The sequence below is a fragment of the Moschus berezovskii genome, chromosome 21, assembly GCF_049115385.1.
Source record: "Moschus berezovskii isolate FMDL1 chromosome 21, NW_MosBer_1.0, whole genome shotgun sequence".
NCBI classification, from domain to species: domain Eukaryota; kingdom Metazoa; phylum Chordata; class Mammalia; order Artiodactyla; family Moschidae; genus Moschus; species Moschus berezovskii.
The window spans coordinates 48,509,445-48,533,727 of NC_142480.1; the positions used below are offsets into that span (position 1 = coordinate 48,509,445).

Sequence of the window (24,283 nt, forward strand, 5' to 3'; positions counted from 1 at the left end):
TCTTTGCCGGATGCCTGATGTGTCATCTTTGCCAATAAAGGTCCGTCTAGTCAAGGCTATGGTTTTTCCAGTGGTCATGTATGGATGTGAGAGTTGGACTGTGAAGAAAGCTGATCGCCGAAGAATTGATGCTTTTGAACTCTGGTGTTGGAGAAGACTCTTGAGAGTCCCTTGGACTGCAAGGAGATCCAACCAGTCCATTCTAAAGGAGATCAATCCTGGGTGTTCATTGGAAGGACTGATGCTGAAGCTGAAATTGCAATACTTTGGCCACCTCATGCGACGAGTTGACTCACTGGAAAAGACTCTGATGCTGGGAAAGGTTGGGGGCGGGAGGAGAAGGGGACGACCGAGAATGAGATGGCTGGATGGCATCACCAACTTTGTGGACATGACTTTGCGTGAACTCCGGGAGTTGGTGATGGACAGGGAGGCCTGGCGTGCTGTGATTCATGGGGTTGCAGAGAGTCGGACACGACTGAGCGACTGAACTGAACTGAACTGAACTGAAGGGTAAAGACTGAATGATATGCATTTTTGTGCCTCCACAGGGAACTGTGGAGAATAGCAAGGAGAGATAAGAAAGCCTTCCTCAGTGATCAGTGTAAAGAAATAGAGGAAAACAATAGAATGGGAAAGACTAGAGATCTCTTCAAGAAAGTTAGAGATACCAAGGGAACATTTCATGCAAAGATGGGCTCAATAAAGGACAGAAATGGTAGGGACATAACAGAAGCAGAAGATATTAAGAAGAGGTGGCAAGAATACACAGAAGAACTGTACAAAAAAAATCTTCATGACCCAGATAATCACGGTGGTGTGATCACTCTCCTAGAGCCAGACATCCTGGAATGTGAAGTCAAGTGGGCCTTAGGAAGCATCACTAGGAACAAAGCTAGTGGGGGTGATGGAATTCCAGTTGAGCTATTTCAAATCCTGAAAGATGATGCTATGAAAGTGCTGCACTCAATATGCCAGCAAATTTGGAAAACTCAGCAGTGGCCACAGGACTGGAAAAGGTCAGTTTTCATTCCAATCCCAAAGAAAGGCAATGCCAAAGAATGCTCAAACTACCGCACAATTGCACTCATCTCACGTGGTAGTAAAGTAATGCTTTACTAGCTTTACCATGAACTTCTAGATGTTCAAGCTGGTTTTAGAAAAGGCAGAGGAACCAGAGATCAAATTGTCAACATCCGCTGGATCATGGAGAAAGCAAGAGAGTTCCAGAAAAACATCTATTTCTGCTTTATTGACTATGCCAAAGCCTTTGACTGTGTGGATCATCACAAACTGTGGAAAATTCTGAAAGAGATGGGAATACCAGACCACCTGACTTGTCTCTTGAGAAACTTGTATGCAGGTCAGGAAGCAACAGTTAGAACTGGACATGGAACCACAGACTGGTTCCAAATAGGAAAAGGAGTATGTGAAGGCTGTATATTGTCACCTTGCTTATTTAACTTGTATGCAGAGTACATCATGAGAAATGCTGGGCTGGAAGAAGCACAAGCTGGAATCAAGATTGCTGGGAGAAATATCAATAACCTCAGATATGCAGAAGACACCACCCTTATGGCAGAAAGTGAAGAAGAACTAAAGGGCCTCTTGATGAAAGTGAAAGAGGAGAGTGAAAAAGTTGGCATAAAGCTCAACATTCAGAAAACAAAGATCATGGCAGCCAGTCCCATCATTTCATGGCAAATAGATGGGGAAACAGTGGAAACAGTGGCAGACTTTATTTTTTTAGGCTCCAAAATCACTGCAGATTGTGACTGCAGCCATGAAATTAAAAGACTCTTACTCCTTGGAAGGAAAGTTATGACCAACCTAGATAGCATATTAAAAAGCAGAGACATTACTTTGCCAACTAAGGTCCATCTAGTCAAGGTTATGGTTTTTGCAGCAGTCATGTATGGATGTGAGAGTTGGACTAAAAAGAAAGCTGAACACTGAAGAATTGATGCTTTTGAACTGTGGTGGTGGAAAAGACTCTTGATAGTCCCTTGGCTGCAAGGAGATCCAACCAGTCCATCCTAAAGGAGATCAGTCCTGAGTGTTCATTGGAAGGACTGATGCTGAAGCTGAAACTCCAATACTTTGGCCACATGATGCAAAGAGGTGACTCATTTGAAATGACCCTGATGCTGGGAAAGACTGAAAGTGGGAGAAGGGGAAGACAGAGGATGAGATGGTTGGATGGCATCACTGACTCAATGGACATGAGTTTGAGTAGACTCTGGGAGTTGGTGATGGACAGGAAGGCCTGGTGTGCTGCAGTTCATGGGGTCACAAAGAGTCGGACACGACTGAGTGACTGAACTGAACTAAACAGGGAATTTGCACATGATCTAGACTCAACAACTTAGTTGAAGTTTGACTAAAAATGTTCAAGGGTGGGAGTTTCCAATTCTGCTGACCCCAAACTGGAGGATCTAAGCACCTTTCCTTGAAATATCATCTTTCTCTGAGGTGGCTTCAGGGCCAGTAGTTATCACCACAAAGAATTCCAAACAAGTGCAATAAACAGGGACTCTGGTTCCTCCTCTTTTTCCTTAAAAGAATGATGGATGATTAGCCAGGTATATAGATACGAACTGGCTTCCCTGGTGGCTCAGACAGTATAGCAGCTACCTGTAATGAGGGAGACCCAGGTTTGATCCCTGAGACGGAATGGCTACCCACTCCAGTATTCTTCCCTGGAGAATTCCATACACAGAGGAGACTAGAAAACAAAATGCATACCACTCAGTCTTCACCCTCAGGATCACAAAGAGTTGGACATGACTGACACTTCACTTTCATGCATATGAACCAGAGTTCTGCTACTTCCCAGCTGTATCTTTTTGAGCAAGTGTCCTAACCTCTCTGAACCAATGGAGCTGACACCAACTGCCTCACCAAATGGATACTGGATGGACAAGGCTGCCATGGAGCTGGAGCCCTGGGAGGTGGGGCTGCTATTGCTGCTGCTAAGTCACTTCAGTCGTGTCCGACTCTGTGTGACCCCATAGATGGAAGCCCACCAGGCTCCCCCATCCCTGGGATTCTGGCTTAATCTGAAGATTTTGCCTTGACTATCCTGGGCTTCTGCTGTGCTTTCAAAGGACCCATGTGTTCCCACCCTGATCCCTCTACAGGTAAGGGCCAGACTCTGGAATACACTGAGGCTCTAGCACTGCCTCTTGCCAGGTCTCTGATACTCTGGTCCACAATATAAAGAAACAATATGTGGTGAGCAATTTCTTTATATCCATTTCAGAAGTGGCAGTACAGGTAAGTTGTACATAACAGAATCTGATCTTTTGGGTCAAAAGGAGGCTGGCGGCGGGGGGAAGGCATTCTCCCAGTTTATAGATATAAACAGAGAGGCCTTTGTACCTGATGGCATGAAAGCCAAATACCAGAGGCTTCCATGGTCTCTGCTTGTGGGTTTTTGTTTTGTTTCTTTTCTTTTTTCTACTTGGGTTTTGAGCAAGGGAATTGGGAACAAAATGAAAGGGATGATGGGTTATTCTGGGACATGCTGGCTCAAGGTCAGGCCTCTGAATAAGGCCTTAGACTTTGGGGGGCCCCCAAACAGCCCCACTTTGGGCCCAATCTACTAGATCTCTGGGCCAAAGCGGTAGCTCTGCCTGGCTGAGACAGGGAGAAGGAAGCTTTGAAGTCAGTAATTCAAGGTCACTTTGCTGGCCCAGCTCCATCTGGCAATGTTGACTCTGAGGCAGTGAAGGGGAGAGCTGGGAACACAGGGCAGAAAGAGGTGGCTAGCATTGGAGGGAGCTGGTGTAACTGGGAAAGTGGGGGGCTGGCCTCAGACGTTTCTAAATAAAACCCAGCCCCAGCTGAGACTTTGGTTGTTTATGGCAGAACCGACCAGTATTGTCTTTTGTATGAAAGCAGGCAAAAACGTGCCTGGTAGATTCAGCCAGGCTGCCTGAGTACTGCCTGATAAGCATCGGTGGTTGTACAGGGTGTGTCCCAAGGCTTTAACATATGTTTTTTCACCCAAGTCTTCTGGCAGCCCTATTACTGTTATAGTTCCCCTCTCGGAAGGGAGGGTACAGACCCTGGCTACGCTGAATGACTTCGAGGACTAGCAGCTTGACCTGCTGAAGCAGTGGGACTCCAGTTCTTGAGTCGGGTCTGTCTACCTAACGCGTAGAGGATCTGAGAGCGAATCCGAGAAGACCCGAGGTGGCCATGATCTTAGTTCAAGAACGCGGAACCCGCACTGGTTAATGCGCCCGGAAATTTCAGCTCAGCCAATGCGACGGATGCAGTTGTTTGTTCAGATTTGCCTTTTTGGGCTTAAGCTGATGCGTCAGCAATTGACACTCTGGTTTAAATAGGGCATCCTGGAATGAGAGTTTTTCCTAGCTAACAGCTCCCCCAATCCTCCAGCTCCCATCCCCTGCTCCCGGGTGCCATTCGGTCTCAGCGTGTTCCAGAGTCTGGCCTTTACCTGTAGAGGGATCACTGTGTCACTCGCCTCTGGCTCCAGTGGAGCCGAGCCTCCTCCGGTGTCCAGCGAACCGCGCGCCGGGTGCGGGGGCGGAGCCTCGGCTGGTGCAGGGCCGGGGGAGGAGTCCCCCATGCCGGACTCCGCCTCCTCCCGGTGAGGCCCAATAGGGTGGCGGGCCCGGCAGCCCCGCCCCGGCGCTGCCCGCGCGGCCCGCGCTTCGCAGGCCTCCGCAGCCCGCCGCCAGGCAGCCGCTAGCAGCAGCCGGCGCTCTTATCTCGCCTACCCCGGTTCCTTCGCTCGCTCATCCGCCAGTCCGACCGCCCACTGGTTCGGGATGGCTGGTTACCTGCGGGTCGTACGCTCGCTCTGCAGAGCCTCTGGCTCCGGGTCGGCCTGGGCACCAGCAGCCTTGACAGCCCCCAACTTGCAAGAGCAGCCGCGGCGCCACTGTGAGTGCCACGAGGAGGGTCCGGGCGGGGTGCGCGCCCGGCACCGCGACGTGGCGGCCTTCCGGGCGGGGACCAGCGAGCGCGACCCGGGACGCCCGCGGGCCGGGGACGGCGGGGTAGGGCACACAAAGAGCCGGCGGACGGGGGCTTACTCTCCTGCCCCACCTTCCAGGCCGTGCCAGTCGCAGGGGTGGGGACTTGAAGAAAGGTGGCAACTGGTGGCCCGGGGCGATCTCGGCCCTTGGAGCCCTGCGCCCCCAGATTTTCCCGCAGGGGGTTCTGGGGGTATCCCGGGCTCGGAGAGTATCCTGCCCTCCCTGCGCTCCTGGAGGGAGACAAAGCAACCGAGTGGGTGCTGGAGCGCCTGGCCAGCTCCCCAGCGAGAGGGAGGGTCGCGGCGCGGTCCCTGATCAGACAAAGGAGGGGAGGGAGGAGGCAGCCACTTCCCCTTCCTTCTCACCCTGGGCGCTAGGTAATCCCTGCTCGCTGTCAGGCGCTCGTCAGCTATTTTTGGAGCCTTTTAGGCTACAACTGGAGGAGCGTTCCTTTTTATTTTCGCTTTGTTGGACGCCCCCGTTCTCCTTGTCGACGCACTTGAAGCTCCATCCTGGGGCCTGTCCTTGGCTTGACCGGCTTCTTCTCGCCAGCCGGCTCCCGCGCCACTCCTGGGTCCTGCCCAGCTCATCCGACCAGGAGACCTGGCAACCGAGCCAAAATGTCACTTTCCCAAATCTTGCGTCATAACTTCTGTGGTACCCCTAGTCCCCTGCTTCGGAGAGACGGCAGTAGTCTTTTTTTTTTTGTTTGGCATGCCAGGTCTTCGTTTCGGCATATGGGATCTAGTTCCCTTATCCGGGATCGAACTGGGGCCCCCTGTATTTGGAGCACGGAGTCTTAGCCACTGGACCACCAAGGAAGTCCCGAAACGACAGTAGTCTTGATAAGCAGGGCATAATAAGCAGGACTAGCTTGAACTTCCATTACCAAGGCGGGCTTGCACCTCTGACATTGGTCTGCCCCCTGGCTCTCCATCGCAGGCTGCAAAAAGCAGCGAACAATGTAGGTCCCTTGGCCCTGGCTATTGCCTGTTGCCATGGAAACCCCTCTCCTGACCTGGCTCGCAGCCCCTTGGAGTGAGGAAAAGGGAGTGGGGCCCAGGCAACTTGGTCTTACTGTTGGAGTAGGTAATCTTTAACCTAGTGTGGGAGCAGCTGACCAGAACACAGAAAGGCCCTGGCACACTCCCTCTCCTTTCAAGGAGAAAGGGGCATTTCTGTTTTTATATACTCATGGAATTTGTCTTTAAGGAGCCTGCCCTGCAACTTAAGGTTCTATGTGTCCCCAGACCCCAGACAGAGTTTCCCATATGGCACCACCTTCAGCAAAATATGGCAAGAGTTAGATACATTCTCCACTTCTCCCTTTTATTTTTTCTTCTGCACATATGGTAAAAAATAAGATAAAATAAAATTTAAAAAACCCCACATAAACAAGAAAACAGAGCCCCTTTGGGGGCCTGAATTTTGGTAACACATAAAAAGAGCAGCCAGTGGCAGGTCCTTTCAGAAGCCCCTAAGAGGGGTTTGGTTATTAATGAGGAGAAAGCCTGGTGTTTGAGTTGGACATGCATGCGACCGTACAGTTGTGACCTCTGCTAGCTTGTTACTTGGCAACACTGCTGGAGACAGAATACTCGGCATTCCCCTTGATGACAAGAAAAGAATATGCTTTGGCTAAAATACTCTTGTACTTTTGCTGCCGGGTAATTCCCACACGTGTCTCTTTCTAGTTTTGCAACTCACAGGCCTCCTGCGACTGCTGGTGGTGGTTCTGATAAGTGAGCCTGGGGAAGTGAGGGTGGGCTCTTCTCAACCGCTCAGTGGGATCTTTATCTGGTCTTCCTAGCTCCGCTCCTAGCCTGGGAACTTGTTAATTTCCTCACCCCCCCGTTCCTCAGCTTTTCAGATCTTCGTGACCTGCTTCAGATCTTGGTGACTTGTTTGCCCTTTTATATTTCAGAGGAAATTATTTAACAATTGTTCAAAGTTGGCAGACCTATCAGTAGTGTTCTTGTGTGTTCTTCACTGAGCCTTGTTTCAGCTGCATCAGATAAGCCCATAGCTACCCCATCAGATGTGGCGCTGCTGCTAAGTTGCTTCAGTCGTGTCCAACTCTTAGCGACCCCATGGACTGCAGCCCGCCATGCTCCTCTATCCATGGGATTTTCCAGGCAAGAGTACTGGAGTGGGGTGCTATTGCCTGCTCTGCAGATGTGGCGCTAGGGGTAAAGAAACCGTCTGCCAATGCAGGAGACATAAGAGATGCAGGTTGAGTCCCTGAGTTGGGAAGATCCCCTGGAGGAGGGCATGGCAACCCACTCCAGTATTCTTGCCTGGAGAATCCCTTGGACAGAGGAACCTGGCATTCATTAGGTTGCAAAGAGTTGGACACACTGAAGAGACTTAGCATGCATGTACCGCATCAGGGGTGTTTTGGGTGGTCATGTTTCGGCCCTGTAGGTTTTAAAGAAAAACTGCTGGAAGGGCCTGGGGTATGCCCCCCAGATCCTTTTTGGAAAGCTGTGGCCTCTTTTACTGATTCCAGGATGGGGTGTTGGAAATTGCTCTCTGATTACTGGAAGTCAGCCTTGTGACTTGCTCTGGAGTTTACACTTCTGTAAACCCATGTTTAAAATGCTAACAGATGGTAAATATTAACACACGATAAATTGTGAGCCACTCCAGCCCATTACCTGGCAGAGATGCCACCCAAGAACATTCGTGATGGTCTGGTGCCATTTTGTGGTGAGAACTCACTGGCCTCTGTGTGGTAATGCATCCCGGGATGGGGGAGGGAGTGGAGTAATTTTCTCTCCAAAGAATAGGTTATGACAGGGCAGCCCTGACCAGACTGAATTGACCGTAGCTTCACATTCATTCATGGACTTCAGCAAATATTGTGCTTCTACTATGTGCCAGGCACTGTGCCAGGGACACTCTGAGGACAAAGCTGGGCATAAGGGACAAAGATTTCTGCCCTTATGGAGCTTAAATTCTGATGTGAGGCAGGACAGCAGACAAGGTTGGCTGCTGTGATGTACTGTGACAAGAGCTAAGGAGAACAAATAAGAGAGAAAGATATGAGTGAAGGTTTGGGTAGGGCTGCCAGCTAAGACCCCAGTGATTGAAGGATAGTAAGCCCCCTACTGTGAAGAAAGCTGATCGCCGAAGAATCGATGCTTTTGAACTGTGGTGTTGGAGAAGACTCTTGAGAGTCCCTTATACTGCAAGGAGATCCAACCAGTCCATTCTAAAGGAGATCAATCCTGGGTGTTCATTGGAGGGACTGATGCTAAAGCTGAAACTGCAATACTTTGGCCACCTCATGCGACGAGTTGACTCACTGGAAAAGACTCTGATGCTGGGAAAGTTTGGGGGCAGGAGGAGAAGGGGACGACAGAGAATGAGATGGCTGGATGGCATCACCGACTCTGTGGACATGAGTTTGAGTGAACTCCGGGAGTTGGTGATGGACAGGGAGGCCTGGCGTGCTGTGATTCATGGGGTTGCGGAGAGTCGGACACGACTGAGTGACTGAACTGAACTGAACTGAACTGAAGCCCCCACATGCGACTTAGTTCTTCTGTTCGGAGAGCACGCTGCTAAGACCCATTTGTTCGTAAGTCCAACAAAGTTAGCTTAGGTACCCAGCTAACACAATGGGCTATTTAGTACCGTACTGTAATAGGTTTATAATACTTTTCACATAAATAGTCCATAAAGAAATACAGAAAAACATTTTTAATCATACAGAACAGTGCCTTGAAGAATACAGGAGTACAGTACAACACTGGCATACAGGCGCTGGCATTGAGTAAACAGGCAAGAAGAGTTACTGACTGGAGGTGGGAGATGGTAGAGCGGAAGGGTCGTCAGCAACAGGAGACGGAGGGCAAGCTGCAGTGTCACTCACGCCTGGTGCTGGTGACACGGGTTCTGGTTCCTTGCTGGAACCAGATGCATGTTCGCATCTTTGAAAGTTTGCATCTTGAAGGCTCACACGTAGGGGACTTACTGTACTAAGGAAAAAAGGGAATGAAAACAGGCCATTTAGTGTTCAGGGGAAGCGGGAATGCTGATGCCAAGGCCATGGTGCAGGAGGGCACCTTTGCTTGTTGGAGGAGCAGAAAGTCAGGCTGGCTCAGAGTGTGCGATGGGAGATGAGGTCAGGCTGTGGGAGCTGGGGGGCTTGTAGCCACTTTGGAGGGTTTTGGCCTTTTCTGAGTGAAAGAGGAGGCTTTTCGGGTCTTTTAGAGGAGTGTGACTTGATTTACATTTTAACTGGAGCATTGCTAGCATCAGGGACCTGGTGGGAGGGTAGCTTGGACCTTGGTGGTGGTTGGATTCTGGGCTTATTTTGTAGGAAGAGCCAGTAGAATGTTTATGATGGTTTGGACGTGGATGCAAGAGAAAGGGAGGCATGAAGGATGACACCAAAGAAAATGCTAGAGCCTCTTCTGGAATTGCTGCCCTGCCTTCTTGAACCCTCAGGAATTGGGGGCTTCCCTCCACATTCTACTAGGTTTCTGCTGACAGGAGCGTGGGTGGGAATGTGGTGAAACCAGTTACATAGACAGAGCGGGGCGAGGGGGTGCCCGTCTTGGGAGGGCCCTTTAGCCTGGAAGCTAGATCTCTTTACTTGAGCAGCAAGTAGATTCTGAAACCGGGGCTGGGTTTTGAAATCCTTACTCTATGTTTCCCGGCCGGGAGTTGGCCTAACGGACCTCTTGGGACTGGTGTAATTCCATCTCAAACTTGGCCCAAGAGGACAGTATTTGTGCAGCAGGTCGTCTGAAGATTTCATGGTGACTGTTACTTGGATTTCAGGTCACCTGTCACCACCTGTCTCCCAGAGAGGCAGACGGTGGGGTTGTCTCCACCATAGTGGCTAAACAACAGACAAGCTTTCAAACTCCGATGCCTCACCTGTCACCACCTGTCTCCCAGAGAAAGGCAGGTGGTGAGGTTGTCTCCACCATAGTGGCTAAACAATAGGCAAGCTTTCAAACTCCGATGCCTCCGGGTGCTCTGAAGGGCACGTGGCAGGGCTGGGATGGAGGGAGAGGCTGACCTCTATCAGCCTGTCCTTCATCCTTGCTGTGGGTGAGCAGGGGCTCAGTGGGATGAAGTGACTCCTTCTTTAAGAGGGACTGGATTTTTATGTATAATCTTCTGTTGTTGTTTTTTTTTAAAACTGGTTTAAATTAGGCATTAAAGCAGTTTTTAATTTCTTATTTTTTATGGTGGTAAAACTGCATAACAAAAACTTCCACCTTAACTAACGGTTTTTATGTGTGTTGTTCAGCAGACTCCACAGCTTTTTCATCTTGCAAAACTGAAACTCGGTACCCATTAAACAACTCTGCTTCCTTTCCTCCCCCAGGCCCTGGTAACACCATTCTACTTTCTGTTTCTTTAATTCTGACCACTCTAGGTACCTCACGTAAATAGACTCGGACAATATTTGTGTTTTGTGTGACTGTCTTGTTTCACTTAGCAGAATGTCCTCAAGTTTTTTCCATGTTCAGCACATGTCAGCATTCCTTCCTTTTTAAGGCTGAATAGGCTTTCATTGTCTATATATAGCACTTTTAAAAAAATATTCAGATGAAAATTTATTGTTCTTCTGAGTCAGGTATAGGAATTGTGAAAAGCTTAGGTGATATAGTTATTAAATCCTTACGTACTTAATACTGTTTCTGATTTATTATGAGTTACTTCCCAGAAATGTTAGTTTCACAGCTGGATTGAAAAAGTATTTGAGTAATACATAAAGTTTCCATAGAAGCAGGCATATAAGGCTTTGTCATATACTTACGGAGAATTGTTGTATATCTTGTGGCTTATGAGGTCCCCAGTTTGACTTAATGAGTTAAATAAGTCTCTGTTACTAGCTGCATTGTAATTTCCAAAAGTAATGATGCATGTAATTAGAAATAAAATAGGAAGAACTTTTTATTTATTTTTTAACTTTTTATTTTGTATTGGGATAGAGCCGATGGACAGGGTTGTTTAGATCCCACATGTCAGGGATGTCATATGATGTTTTTCTTTCACTGTCTGACTTGCTTCACTCACTATGACACTGTCTAGGTCCATCCACATTGCTACAGATGGCGTTATTTCATTCTTTTCAATTGTCGAGTGATATTCCATTGTATGTATGTGCCACATCTTCTTTATCCATTCCAATAGGGAAGCTTTTTAAATTAAAGATCTTCTTCTCAAAAACAAATAAGTATTTGGGAAAGGTGGTGATGTTGTTTATATAAGTACACCACATTGTAAGTCTGATCCAAAGGGAATTTACCTATGTGGAATTTGAAACAAAAGAACAAGTGGCAAAGGCTACTGAGGTAGGGCCAGATCCATCCCTGAAACTTGGAAGCACTTCCTTTTTTAGTTTGAAAGCAAGCACATCCATGTTTAAGTGGTGTGGGGCCTGGTTTTGGAAAAAACTCAGAATCGTGAACATAGTTTAACTTTTTGGTGGAACGGTTTTTCTTAAACATCCTGGATTAGTTTCCACAAGGTTCTTTTTTCCTCTTGAATGTTCATATATCACTCTCTATTTCCCCATTCATCTGTTGATGGACACTTGGGTTGCTTCCACCTCTTGGCTATTGTGAATAATTCTGTTGTGAACATGGTTATACAGATAACTTTTTGAGACCTGACTTTTAGTTATTTTAAACAATTTTTGAGGAACCGTCATACTGTTTCCCATAGTGGCCCCACCATTTTACATTCTCACTAACAATGTACATGGGTTCCAATTTCTTTACATCCTCATCAACACTTGTTACTTTATGGCTTTTGTTTTTGTTTTGATAGTAGCTGTCTTAAGGGGTGTGAGGTGGTATCTCATTGTGGTTTTGGTTTGCATTTCTCTAATGATTAGTGCTGTTGAACATATTTTTATGAGCTTATTGATGGTCTTTTGAGAAATAGCTATTCAAGTCGTTTGCCCCTTTATTAATCAGGTTTGCTGTTGTGTTGAAAGGGCCTGTTTTTTAAGCCTTGGTCACCAAACAGCATTAAAAAAAAAAGAAAAAAGAAAAAGACCCACTACCAAATGACCCATCCCACAAACAAAATAGCCACAAACAAACAAGAAGATCCATCCCACAAACAAAATGAGACTCTGCTGCTGTGGCTCACACCTCCGATCCTTGTTCCCAGCTCCTTTGGGCAACTTCCTTTGAGGAAGGCTGACACTTTACTTTGATAATAATGCCTCTTGCTCTCTCTGTTATCAATGGTGATAGTGATAAGGGTAGTCTGTCAGTCGTGTCCGACTCTTTGTGACCCCATGGACTGTAGCCCACCAGGCTCCTCTGTCCATGGGATTCTCCAGGCAAGAATACTAGAGTGGGTTGCCTTTCTCTTCTCCAGGGGATCTTCCCAACCCAGGGATCGAACCTGGATCTCCTGCATGACAGGTGGATTCTTTACCATCTGAGTCGGTTTTCCTTTCCATCCTCACTCTTTAAGGATAGGCACTGTTGTGTTGAGGTGTTTCAGGAAGGGCCATTTACCCTTGACACCTGGTTGTAAATAAGCGGGCCCTGTGGTCTCTGAGGGTTTGACATTTGCATACACAGCTGGGAGGGTTGCCTGCTGTGGTCTTGACAATTGAACTCCCCCACTGAGGTGTGGTGTCCACAGGCTGCTGTGCCTGAAGCTCAGAGCTTGAGTGGAGCACAGGCTGAGGCCGAAACCTTTAGGACTGGCTCCAAATGGACCTCACCTTAGGGATGCGGATTATGGTAGCTTTAGTACATTTAAAGGTCTTCTGGTAGCTCAGCGATGAAGGGTCCACCTGCCAAGAAAGAGATGTGGGTTCGATCCCTGGGTCAGGAAGATCCTCTGGAGAAGGAACTGGCAACCTGTTCCAGTATTCTTGCCTGGAGAATTCCATGCATGGACAAAGGAGCCTGGCAGGCAACAGTTCCAAACTCCCAACTTTGGAGTCCCAAAGTGCTGGACATGACTGAGCGACTGAATAACAAGTACGTTAAAAGAAATTGATTGGCTGTCACCACATTAACTCATAGAAGATGCATCTGAAAATTAAGCGAGCTAGCTCTACAACAGCCCAACAGGTCCAACAGGTTTCTGCAGGGCCACTCCTGCTTTAGACCAGACATGCTGGAGGTCCAAAGTCCCCACTGCACCTTGGGAGGAGCTGGAGCAGTGCCAGCCGTGTTCCTTCTTGTTCCCTGGGGGAAGAAATATTTGGAGCCTGTGTTTGCTTTCTGCTTCTCTCCATCTGGCCCACAGGGGCATCCAGAGGCTATGCTTGAGCCAAGGCCCTGGGATCTATCCTGACCCTGACACAAGCCATGCTCCCTGGGTCTCATTTTTCTTCCTTTTTAGATTTAAAAAAAAAAAAAATCTGTTTGCACATCTTTGGAGAGTGAGTCATCCGGCTGCCCATAATTCACTTGCTGCTTCTGCAGGAGGGGGAGTAAACGCTGGGCAGTGGGACCTGGCTGACACCCTTCCCTGCGTGGTGAAGGGTGGGTCTGGCCAGGAGGAGAAGGGCTCTCCCGCCAACCTCTTCTCATGGCTGTGATACGCTGTACGTGTGTCTGGTTCTAGATGCCGACAAGAGGATCAAGGTGGCAAAGCCAGTGGTGGAGATGGATGGCGATGAGATGACCCGTATTATCTGGCAGTTCATCAAGGAGAAGGTAGTTCCCTCCCAAAGTGGGTGGCCTTGCACGTGGCCGGCCAGGCTCAGTGATCAGTCCCAGCTCCTATCTCCTGAGCCCTGCTTCAGGTCCCCGGGATTCACCCATCACCCTGGTGGGCAGGAGCAACCCTGTTTGTCTCCTTCTGCCCACCCTTCTGTTGTGTCCAGACCACTCATGGGCCTTATTATTTTATTTATTTTTAAATATTTATTTATTTGGCTGCGTTGGGTCTTAGTTGTGGCTCTGGAGCTCAATTCTGCAGCATGTGCGATCTTATTTCCCAGACCAGGGATTGAACCCACACCCTCTGAATTAGAAGGCAGGTTCTCAACCACTGGATCACCAGGGGAGTCCCTGCTCTTATTATTTTTTAAAAATATTTATTTGGCTGTGTCAGGTCTTGTATCATGGAGGAATTTTTCATTTCGGCCTATGGACTTTAGCCGTGGTACAGGCTTAATAGTTGTGGTGCGTGGACTTAGATCAGGCACGGGACCGTCCTCAGCCATCTGTGTCTTGTACCAAGGTTAAAGCATTTTAAAGAATGTGATTAAACCTAATCACATATCATGTCTTTTTTTTTTTGCAGCTGAATTAAGCTTTTGTTTTACTCTTCAGATTAATTAACACATATATACAGATACAGGAAATACAAGAAACTAGGAATTCAATCTGTGTTGCAGATTGAATATTTATCTCCTTTCAGAGAGCTGGCCCAGGTTGACTTATCCTTCGGGAGTTTCTTCTTTGTATTTAATTTATTTTTTATTGAAGTACAGTTGAGTATGTTATCTTGATCCCCTGCATTCCGATGCACTCCCTTGAGGGAGTGAAAGATGAACAGGGATCATGAACCTTTTCTTAGCGGTCCGGGGAGGTCATCGTGAGTGGTGGCGTGGTGTCTGTTGGGGACAGTGATATGTTTGAGCCACCACTGCAGGTGGTTCCCAGGGTGGCTGCTTGACTTCTCCAGAGTCTCTGTGGGCTGGGTCTGCCTTGGGGGAACACACGGTCCATGTGAAGACCCCCGCCTTGTGTGTCTGTCCCGAAGAACAAGGTTGAGAATCGCCACTTCTGAATGGGGAAGGAGAGGGAACCCACTGTTGGGAGAACTCTGGATGTGTTTGGAGTGGGGTTTGGCTGAGTTGATGGGCCACCTCGGGGGATCGGTGATGTTTTATGTGGTCCACGCTGGGGAAGAGCCCTCCAAGGGGCTACAGCCTGGTCTGCCAGCCTCTCTCCAGAGCCCCAGCTTCCTGCCAGCTTTGGCCATCCCTCCAGAGGTCTTTCCTCTTTCCCTCCCAGATGGGGTTGTCCCCAGGTGCCCCTGAATCCCAGTCAATCTGGGCTGATGCCTGGCCCCGGCCATCTGTTTCTAGCTTATCCTGCCCCACGTGGACGTTCAGCTCAAGTATTTTGACCTGGGGCTCCCGAACCGTGACCAGACCAATGATCAGGTCACCATTGACTCTGCATTGGCCACCCAGAAGTACAGTGTGGCTGTGAAGTGCGCTACCATCACCCCCGACGAGGCCCGTGTGGAAGGTGCGAGGGGGAGGGGATGGGGCAGCTGGGACGGTGGGGGTTGGGACAAGGAGTTAGAGGGTCACCGTCTTAGTAATTTAGGCTGAACCCCGCGGGTGGGGCTGGAACCACAGCGTCTGGACCGAGGCTGTGTGTTGCCAGGTTCATCAGACTGAGCTCCGTCCCAGCGTGAAGGGGCAGTGATAACGGCTGACAGAGCCCTTACCATGTGCCAGCCACTGTTCTGGGCACTTTACACACAACATGCATTTAAATCTCACAACAACCCAAAAGGCCAGGTGTTTTATCAACAGTTTCGTTTTATGGGCACTTGCCTGAGGTGGCGCAGCTGGATCCTGAAGCCGAGAAATCGGATTCAGGAGTGCCCATGGCCAGTCTCAACTGTGCTGCTTCCCCAGGGTGGTTTTCATGAGCCCCCTTCTCGCTACATTCTTGCTTAGGGTTCAAATCCTGGTCGGAAGGTGGGGGCTGCAGCGGGGCCACTTCATTTTTGTCCTCATAGAGTTCAAGCTGAAGAAGATGTGGAAGAGCCCCAATGGAACCATCCGGAACATCCTCGGGGGAACTGTCTTCCGGGAGCCCATCATCTGTAAGAACATCCCGCGTCTCGTCCCTGGCTGGACCAAGCCCATCACCATTGGCAGGCATGCCCACGGCGACCAGGTCGGCCCCGGGGGGAGTGGGGTTCAGAGGGCCTGGGACACCCTGCCTCTCGCTGGAGCCCTGGGCCTGAGCCATCTTCTCGTGTCTGCAGTACAAGGCCACAGACTTTGTGGTTGACCGGGCTGGCACATTCAAGGTGGTCTTCACCCCGAAGGACGGCAGCGGCCCTAAGGAATGGGAGGTGTACAACTTTCCTGCTGGCGGCGTGGGCATGGGCATGTACAACACGGATGAGGTGAGCAGTGGCCCCCGGGCCCCTCCCCCGCCTGTGTCTCTCTGGCCACATCGGGTTGGTGGTTCTGACTCTTCCTATGTCTGTGGCCTGAAGGTCTGAGGCCTGAGAGCAAATGCGTCTTTAAGTTGTTCAGGGGGCCCTATGGTTTGCCTAGCATCCGGTGCTCATTCTCGGGTGCGTCTTGGGGCACACTGGTTGTCAGCTCTTGGTTTACAGCCAGCGGGGTAAACGCTTCTTCCCCTCCCTACCCCCATTTCTTGGCTTTCCTTTCCTCTGTGGCTGGCCTCATTCTCAGGCTGTGAAGAAATGGCCAACACTGGCTCTGGGCTTATCCCCACCAGCCTGGCTATCCTAGCAGAAAAGAGCCTTTTTGGCTCCTGGTTCCAGCAAAAGGGGATGGCTTGGGTCACATGGCCATCTCCCAGCCAATCATGAAGGCCCAGGGGAGGAAGGGCTCTGATTGGATAAACCCGGGACACAGGCGAGCCAAGCAGGTGGGCTGAGGGCATGGCCCCACCCTCGGCATATGGTTTAAGAAATGGGGAAGATGGTAGCTTTCCCAAGTAAAGCTGGGTGTCTGCTTCCTTCCAGAAATTGGGAGTAGGGTCCTGGGCCAGCAGCAACAGCAGATGCTCACTCCAGGAAAAGAAAAAGTGAAAGTGTTCATTGCTGAGTCGTGTCTAACTCTCCATGTCTGTAGCCCGCCAGGCTCCTCTGTCCATGGAATCCTCACTCCAGAGGGGCTGGGTGAACCCTGGCTGCCTGGGTCCAGTACGGGGAGGGGAATGCTCTTCCCAGGACTGGGCCTGCCCTGGGGGACCACTCCAGGGACCTCTCTCTCCCTGCAGTCCATCTCGGGTTTTGCACACAGCTGCTTCCAGTATGCCATCCAGAAGAAGTGGCCTCTCTACATGAGCACCAAAAACACCATCCTGAAAGCCTACGATGGGCGCTTCAAGGACATCTTCCAGGCCATCTTTGAGAAGTAATGGCTTCTCCCTTTACTGTTTCCCAGGGAGTCCATGACCCTCCTTCCTGGTCCTCTCAGCCCTTACCCACCTGGGGAGGCTGTCCCAGTGTGTCTGTCTTGGCCCTGAGGCTCAGGGAGGGATTCCCCAACCTGTCAGCCTCCTGCCTTCTCCTCACCACGAGCCCCTTTGCTCCCAGGCACTACAAGACTGAGTTCGACAAACATAAGATCTGGTATGAGCACCGGCTCATTGATGACATGGTGGCTCAGGTCCTCAAGTCTTCGGGTGGCTTTGTGTGGGCCTGCAAGAACTATGACGGCGACGTGCAGTCGGACATCCTGGCCCAGGGTACGCTCCCTGCAGGGATGAGGGATGGACCATCGGTTTTCCCTTGCTGGGAGAGAGGGTGGGCCGGGAGTGGGGCCGCTGGTTTGCACATCCTTTTGGGAAGAAGCTACTCCAGTGGAGCAGCAGGACTGGGACTTGCCTGCTCATCGCAGGATCTGCTGTAGACACATGGACAGGGGCTCTCTGGTGTCTGAGTGAGGAAGGGTCATCTGTTATGTTTGGACTGGGGTATTGCTAAGGCTGCCGTTCCAGAGGAAGTAGTACACAGCAATTTAGGTCCTAAAGTCCAGGCTTGTTAGCCCTGAGGTTGTTCTCATCCATGAAAGGGCCTATCTATGCAGATGTTCCTGTCCATGCAGGAGACTCAAGAGACACGGGTTCAGTCCCTGGGTTGGGAAGATCCCCTGGAGGAGGGCATGGCAGCCCACTCCAATATTCTTGCCTGGAGAATCCCATGGTGAGAGGAGCCTGGTGGGCTACAGTCCATGGGGTCACAAGGAGTCTGACACGGCCGAAGTGACTTAGCACAGCACAGCACATAGAAGGGCTAGGTGACTCTGCTTGGCTCCAGATTTGGACGAGGTTTGGCTCTAGTAGAAAAATGGGAGTAAGCATTCAGTTGACCGAAAAGTTTGTTCAGGTTTTTCTGTAACATCTTTGGCCAAGTTTTTAGCCAACCCAATACAACCAGATACTCTTTAAATTGCAAAGAATTTGTTTTGCACAGTAAACCTCTCGGATATAGGAGAATACTGGGGGATGACAGCAAACCCCTCAGCCCTAGAGCATCCTAAAATACAAGTTGAGTTGCATCAGAAAGCCTGGGTGAAGCCATTAGGGAGGAACAGAAAGAAATAACTCAGTTGTAATGGGAACGAGGGTCTTCCCAGGTGATTCAGTGGTAAAGAATCTGCCTGCCAATGCAGGAGATGAGGGTTCGATCCCTGGTCCAAGAAGATCATCTGGAGAAGGAAATGGCAACTCACTTCAGTATTCTTGCCGGAGAATCCCATGGACAGAGGAGCCTGGGCTCCAGTTCATGGGGTTACAAACAGTCAGATACGATTGAGCATGCACAGATGCGTTCATCTTACTGTGACTGAGAGCAGGAAAGATAGTGGGAAGAGGCAACGTGTATGCGTAGGGAGTGGAAGAGAAACCAGGCTCTGTGAGAGGGGGGCTGGCTTCCATATGGAAAAAGTGAAGCCCACGTCGGGCTGCAGTGAAAAGGCAGAGGGTCTCCGTGCTTCACAAAAACCTTTGACTTTATTTTGAAAAGTTCAGTGTGATCTTCTCACTAGAACAATTCCTATCTAGGATGGAAGGATGACAAGACTGTACACAAGAGAAAGGCATGAAGTGTGTAGGGACTGGTGAGTGTGAAGGTCCCAGGTGAAAATGGAGAAGGGATCCCCCTTTCTCTGCCCCAACAGCAAAAATTCTTAGGCAAATAATTTCCCTCTAGAAGTTGCCCCGTTTTTCTTTCTTGGGCATTTACAGTTCTTATGTGGGGTGCTTTTGAAGCCCAGGAGACCTTGATCACAGTAAATGTTGATATCTGGATTTGAAAAAATTTGGAAGTAGATCACAAAGCTTTTTTTAAATTTTTAAATATTTATTGTTTATTTGACTGTGCCAGGTCTTTGTTGTGGCATACGGGATCTTTGATCTTTGTTGCCGCCCTTTGGGATCTTTAGTTTCATCATGTGTTTCATCATGTGGGATCTAGGTCCCTGACTGGGGATCGAACCTATGCCCCCAGCATTGGGAGTGATGAGTTTTATCCACTGGACCACCAGGGATGTCCCAAATCGTAAAACTTTCAAGTGGCCTAAAAAAGCAGAGAGCTTCCTGGGTAGCTCAAACAGTAAAGAATCTGCCTGCAATTTGGAAGACCTGGGTTTGATCCCTGGGTTGGCAAGATCCCCTGGAGGAGGGCATGGCAACACATTCCAGTATTCTTGCCTGGAGAATTCCATGGACAGAGGAGCCTGGTGGGCTACAGTCTGTGGACTGAGCGACTAATACGCATATATTCAAAAGAGCAGATAAAGTGATGACTGTAAAATAGCTGGCCACAGGCTTTATTCTTCCTGCTTGAATGAGCCTCTTGGTCACCTGCCAGGGTGGGTGGGTAGAACTTTGGGGGGGTGGGTCTTGTGCCTTGGGGGGCCATAGATTCCGGGGCACCTGGAGGTAGGGGATGTGGATGTATGCCAGCAGGCGGATGAGAACCACCTCTGAGTGCCATCTGCCCTGTGCTGGGCCCTGGACACGCAGCACAAGTGCCTGAGGAGAGGTGCTGGCACTGAGGGGAGTCTTCTTGCTCTCCAGGCTTTGGCTCCCTTGGTCTGATGACATCCGTGCTGGTCTGCCCGGATGGGAAGACTATTGAGGCTGAGGCTGCTCATGGCACAGTCACCCGCCACTATCGAGAGCACCAGAAGGTGAGTGCCAGGGTGGTGGCTGCGTGCCCTTCTGTCCCCGGAGCCTGAGCCCACTGGCCCTGAGCATGGGCCTGGTCCTGTTAATCTAGAGGGGGCAGCTGTGTCCAAGGGGCCTTTTCATTGGCTGCTTGGCTCTTCATCCCCCTGTAACCTCTTCCCCCAGGGCCGGCCGACCAGCACCAACCCCATCGCCAGCATCTTTGCCTGGACGCGTGGCCTGGAACATCGGGGCAAGTTGGACGGGAACCAGGACCTCATCAGGTGAGTTGGTTCTGGGCAGGTTCTGGGCCCTGGCTCCACACAGCCAGGGTCTCACTCTGCCCTGTGCCCTGCAGGTTCTCCCAGACCCTGGAGAAAGTGTGTGTCGAGACGGTGGAGAGTGGAGCCATGACCAAGGACCTGGCGGGCTGCATCCACGGCCTCAGCAAGTGAGTGGTCTGGAGTCAAGGCAGGGCTGGGCTTCCGGGGTCTCAGGGTCGGGTGGAACGTAGCCCAGGGTTCCTTGTAGAGGCTTCTTCCTAAGTCAGCTTGGCTGCCAGGGGATAGGACAGGTATCCACGGCCCTGAGTGATGGCTGGGGCTAGCCTCCCCACACCAGGCCCAGTGAATGGGTCCCTATCCCTAGGCCAGCTGCTCAGAACCTTCCAACCCCTGCCGCAACCGTCTCCCGGCTTCTCTCAGAAGAGCTTGTACTGAGCTGCCTGTTGTGACCTGGAAAAGCAAAGCCCGGCCTCGCTGGGTTCCTGCTGAGTTTGCTGTGGCCCCCTTCCCCCTTTGTTTGCCCATACTATGCTGCCCGTAGGATCTTAGCTCCCCAACCAGGGATCGAACCTGCACTCCCTGCAATGGAAGTGCAGATTCTTAACCACTGCACCACCAGGGAAGTCCTGTTGTGGCCTCTTGACAGTGGGCTCCAGGTAGCCTCTGGCCTGTAGCCCTCCCCACAACTGCACAAAAGGCCTACTGTCTGGACACTGCCCTGGACGGAGCGAGTCGGGGGGAGCCTGCCAGACCACCCTCACATGCTCATGCTTTCTCGACAGCGTGAAGCTGAACGAACACTTCCTGAACACCTCGGACTTCCTGGACACCATCAAGAGCAACCTGGACAAAGCTCTGGGCCAGCAGTAGCGGGCCAGGGTTGCTGCCAGCTGCCGAGCTGGCCGGGCCGGAGGCGAGCGGGCAGCCAGGGGTCCCCCTGCCCGCCCCGACCGACACGCCCCGCGGCGGAGGGTGAGCCTCTTAGCCCCTGTTAGGAGGCCTTTCTAGGGGACTTTTTTTTTTTTTTATAAGCAAGAAGTTTTTAAAAGTATCTGTGTGTTTCCCCTCATGGTGACATGAGGCAGGAACAGTGTGTTTTACCTCAGCCAGTGGTATGTTTTGCATACTGTAATTTATATTGCCCTCGGAACACATGGTGCCATATTTAGCTACTAAAAATTTCTTCACAAAACAGGTCTGCTGTGTTTGTCCCTGAGGGGAAGGAGGCAGCGAGGGCTTAAGAGGCAGACGCCTTCAAAGGGCTGGTGGATTGCAGCAGGGACAGACTGGAACGCCCAGGTTGCCACAGGCCTCTGTAGTCAAGGGGCCAGGTGTGGGGGGTGGGGGTGACCGGCAGCAGGTCTTGGGGGGGTTCACTGGAATTTCCCAGCACTCTGGTTTCTATATCCTCTTCTCCTTTTTGAGAGTAATCACTTCCCAGTTGATTCCGGTTTTTCTTTTTTGTGTGTTATTGTTGGTTTTAACCTTCCCAACATCTCCAGACCTCTTGATTTGCCTGTTTCTCAGTCCTCAAAACAGGTCCCACAGAGTAACCGCCTCAGTTCTCTTGCCCACGGCTGCTTAGAGCTTGAGCCTGGGAGTGTGCATGGGGCTCCTGTGTGGTTGGTCCAGGCCACTGAATCCCAGACTGAGGCTCCTCTTCACTATTCTTTGGCAAAACTAGAACACCAAGATTATAGAGTTGTTATACATGCTAGTGGTAAAGAACCTGCCTGCCAATGCAGGAGATGTAAGAGATGCGGTTCGATCCCTGGGTCAGGAAGATCCCCTGAAGGAGTGCATGGCAACCCACTTCAGTATTCTTACCTGGAAAATTCCATGGACAGAGCCCAGTGGGTTACAGTTCATAGGGGCACAAAGAGTCAGAGTGAAGTGACTTGGCAAGCAAGCAAGCAATACAGCTAAACAGATCTAATTTAAAGGGCTGTGCTTTATGCAGGGATTATATTCTACTTTTGGTGTTAAATGTCCTGTGGAAGAGTTGTGACATTTTTTTTTTGCTGTCCTATGCGGCTTATGGGGTCTTAGTTCCCTGACCAGGATGGTACCCAGGCCTTTACTGTTAAAGTGTAGTCTTGTGCTCAGTTGTGTCCAACTCTTTGTGACCCCATGGACTGTAGCCCGCCAGGTTCCTCTGTCCATGGGATTTCCCAGGAAAGAATATTGGGAGTGGGTTGCCATTTCCTCCTCCTGACCCAGGGATCAAACCTGTGTCTGCTGCATTGGCAGGCAGACTCTTTACTACTACACCACCTGGGAAGCCCATACCTGGTCTCAGGTCTTGACTTGAAAAAAATAAACACTTGGCAACCCGAAGTCTATTTCCCAAATTCGGGCGGGGTTTTGTAGGCTCCTGAAACCCGAAACCTGGAAGCTTTGAGATGGGCTCCTGGGCACCCACCTGCATGGAGGTGTTTTAAGCCCATTCTTTCCCAGTCATCACTGGAATCCCAGGACTGGAGAAGGAAAGGCTGGCATGCTGGCTGTGCCCGGACCAGCTCCTGGGGGAAGCTCAAGGTTTCCAGCCCTTCTTCCCCATCAGCGAACAGCCAAGGGCTGGCAGCTCCCCAGAAGACACAGCCTCTGAAGCCCAGTCTGGCACCAGGAGCTGGCTTCCGTCCTGGAGGCCTGTTGGTGGGAAAGCGACTTTTCTCTACAAGTGGTAGGAATTCTGGGGTCTTGGCCAGCACCCCTTTCTCATGGGTCAGAGCCCTGCAGGTGGCCATTCTAGCGGGAAGGACAGTCAGGTGCTCCTCTGGGCCCCCTAGAGAATGAAGTACTTGTAGGGGGTTCCTTCTGGAGAAGGGGTGAGGACCAGTTCCCCCCAGAACCATGGAAAGAAGCACCCACAGTCACCTCACTAAAGAATATTCATTTATTTATAATTATTGCTAAGTAAACTTCTCTTGAAACAGGAACATAAAAACACAGTAGGGCTTTGCACGAGTGGAATTTCTAAAACAGTTGGTTCGTATACATGTCAAAATAAGTTAGAATGGAGTTCATCCAGGAGTTTCCAAGTCAAGTGAGAGGCCTTGAGAGCCTCTTCTGAACAGGTTGGGGCAGGGCGAGGACAGGAGCCTTGCTGAGACCACCGCCCTCACCCCCCCAGCTCAGATTGTGAGTTGTGCTGCTGTTTCCTTCTCTCAGCCTTGCCCAGGTCCAAGGCACAGGGCAGGGGTTGGGGTTCAAGTATGGAACCTCTCAGAGGGCTGGTACTGATGGCGGGGCTGGGGGAAGACAGGACAGTGCCAGCCTGGGGGCTGGACCCTGTCCTGTGGGCTTCCAAGACCAAGGCTACTGGGTGGCTGGGAAGAGGAGGAGGAGGAGATACAGGGTTTTTGATTTTTGGTACCTGGGGTGGGGGGAGAAGACATGGTGGGAAGAGGTAGTTTGCAGGGGACAACGCTTCTGCTCAGCAGGAGAAAATGTCATCTACAGTGACGGGGTCACTGCCACCTGAGGGTCATCATGGCGGGCACCTGGGAGGCTGGGGGCCTCGGGGTCTAGAGAGCCACACTTGGGGTGAGTGAGGACCCCCAGTCCTCTCATTTGCTGCTCAGCATGAACTCTAGTGGAGAAGGAAGGGGAACCTGGCTGCCTGATCCTGAGGCTTCTGTGTCCTCCCTCCGCCCCCATCCTGATCTCAGCCACCCTGAGGCCTGGCTTGTGTATGTGTGTGTGTGTGTGTGTGTATGTGTATGTGTGTATTAGTCACTCAGTTGTCTGACTCTTTGCCACCCCATGGACTGTAGCCCGCTGGGCTCCTCTGTGCATGGGGATTCTCCAGGCAAGGATACTGGAGTGGGTTGCCATTGGTCCTTCGGGAAGGACACAGCTCTGGGGGCACCTCCTCCCAGCTGCTCCCTGGGGCCCGTGGCCTCACCTCCTGTGCCTTTGAGGATGGCCCTGCCTGCCCCCACTCCCACCCCATCATAGAGGCCTCAGGGTTGAGTGGGTGGGAATCTGGGTGCCCTGGCATTCCTCAATGTGCTCTTTCACTGCCCCGGAGGCCCTGCAGTCTTTCAGCTCTGAGGCAGGAGCTAGGGACAGAGGGGCTGAGAGCGGGCAGGCTGTGGGAGCTCTGGCCACTGCTCTGAATGGCACCCAGCGAGTCACC

The 24,283-nt window shown here is 50.8% G+C and overlaps 1 protein-coding gene across 1 annotated transcript; it reads left to right on the forward strand.

Moving 5' to 3' along the window:
- Positions 1-4,679: 4,679 nt before the first annotated feature.
- IDH2 (isocitrate dehydrogenase (NADP(+)) 2) lies at positions 4,680-21,400 on the forward strand. Its single transcript, XM_055417833.2, has 11 exons — positions 4,680-4,914; positions 13,578-13,669; positions 15,052-15,217; positions 15,720-15,880; positions 15,972-16,115; positions 16,964-17,100; positions 17,283-17,434; positions 19,769-19,881; positions 20,045-20,142; positions 20,217-20,309; positions 20,925-21,400. The coding sequence occupies exons 1-11, from the start codon at positions 4,800-4,802 to the stop codon at positions 21,010-21,012; spliced, it is 1,359 nt and encodes a 452-aa protein (XP_055273808.1). The 5' UTR covers positions 4,680-4,799; the 3' UTR covers positions 21,013-21,400.
- Positions 21,401-24,283: the final 2,883 nt, after the last annotated feature.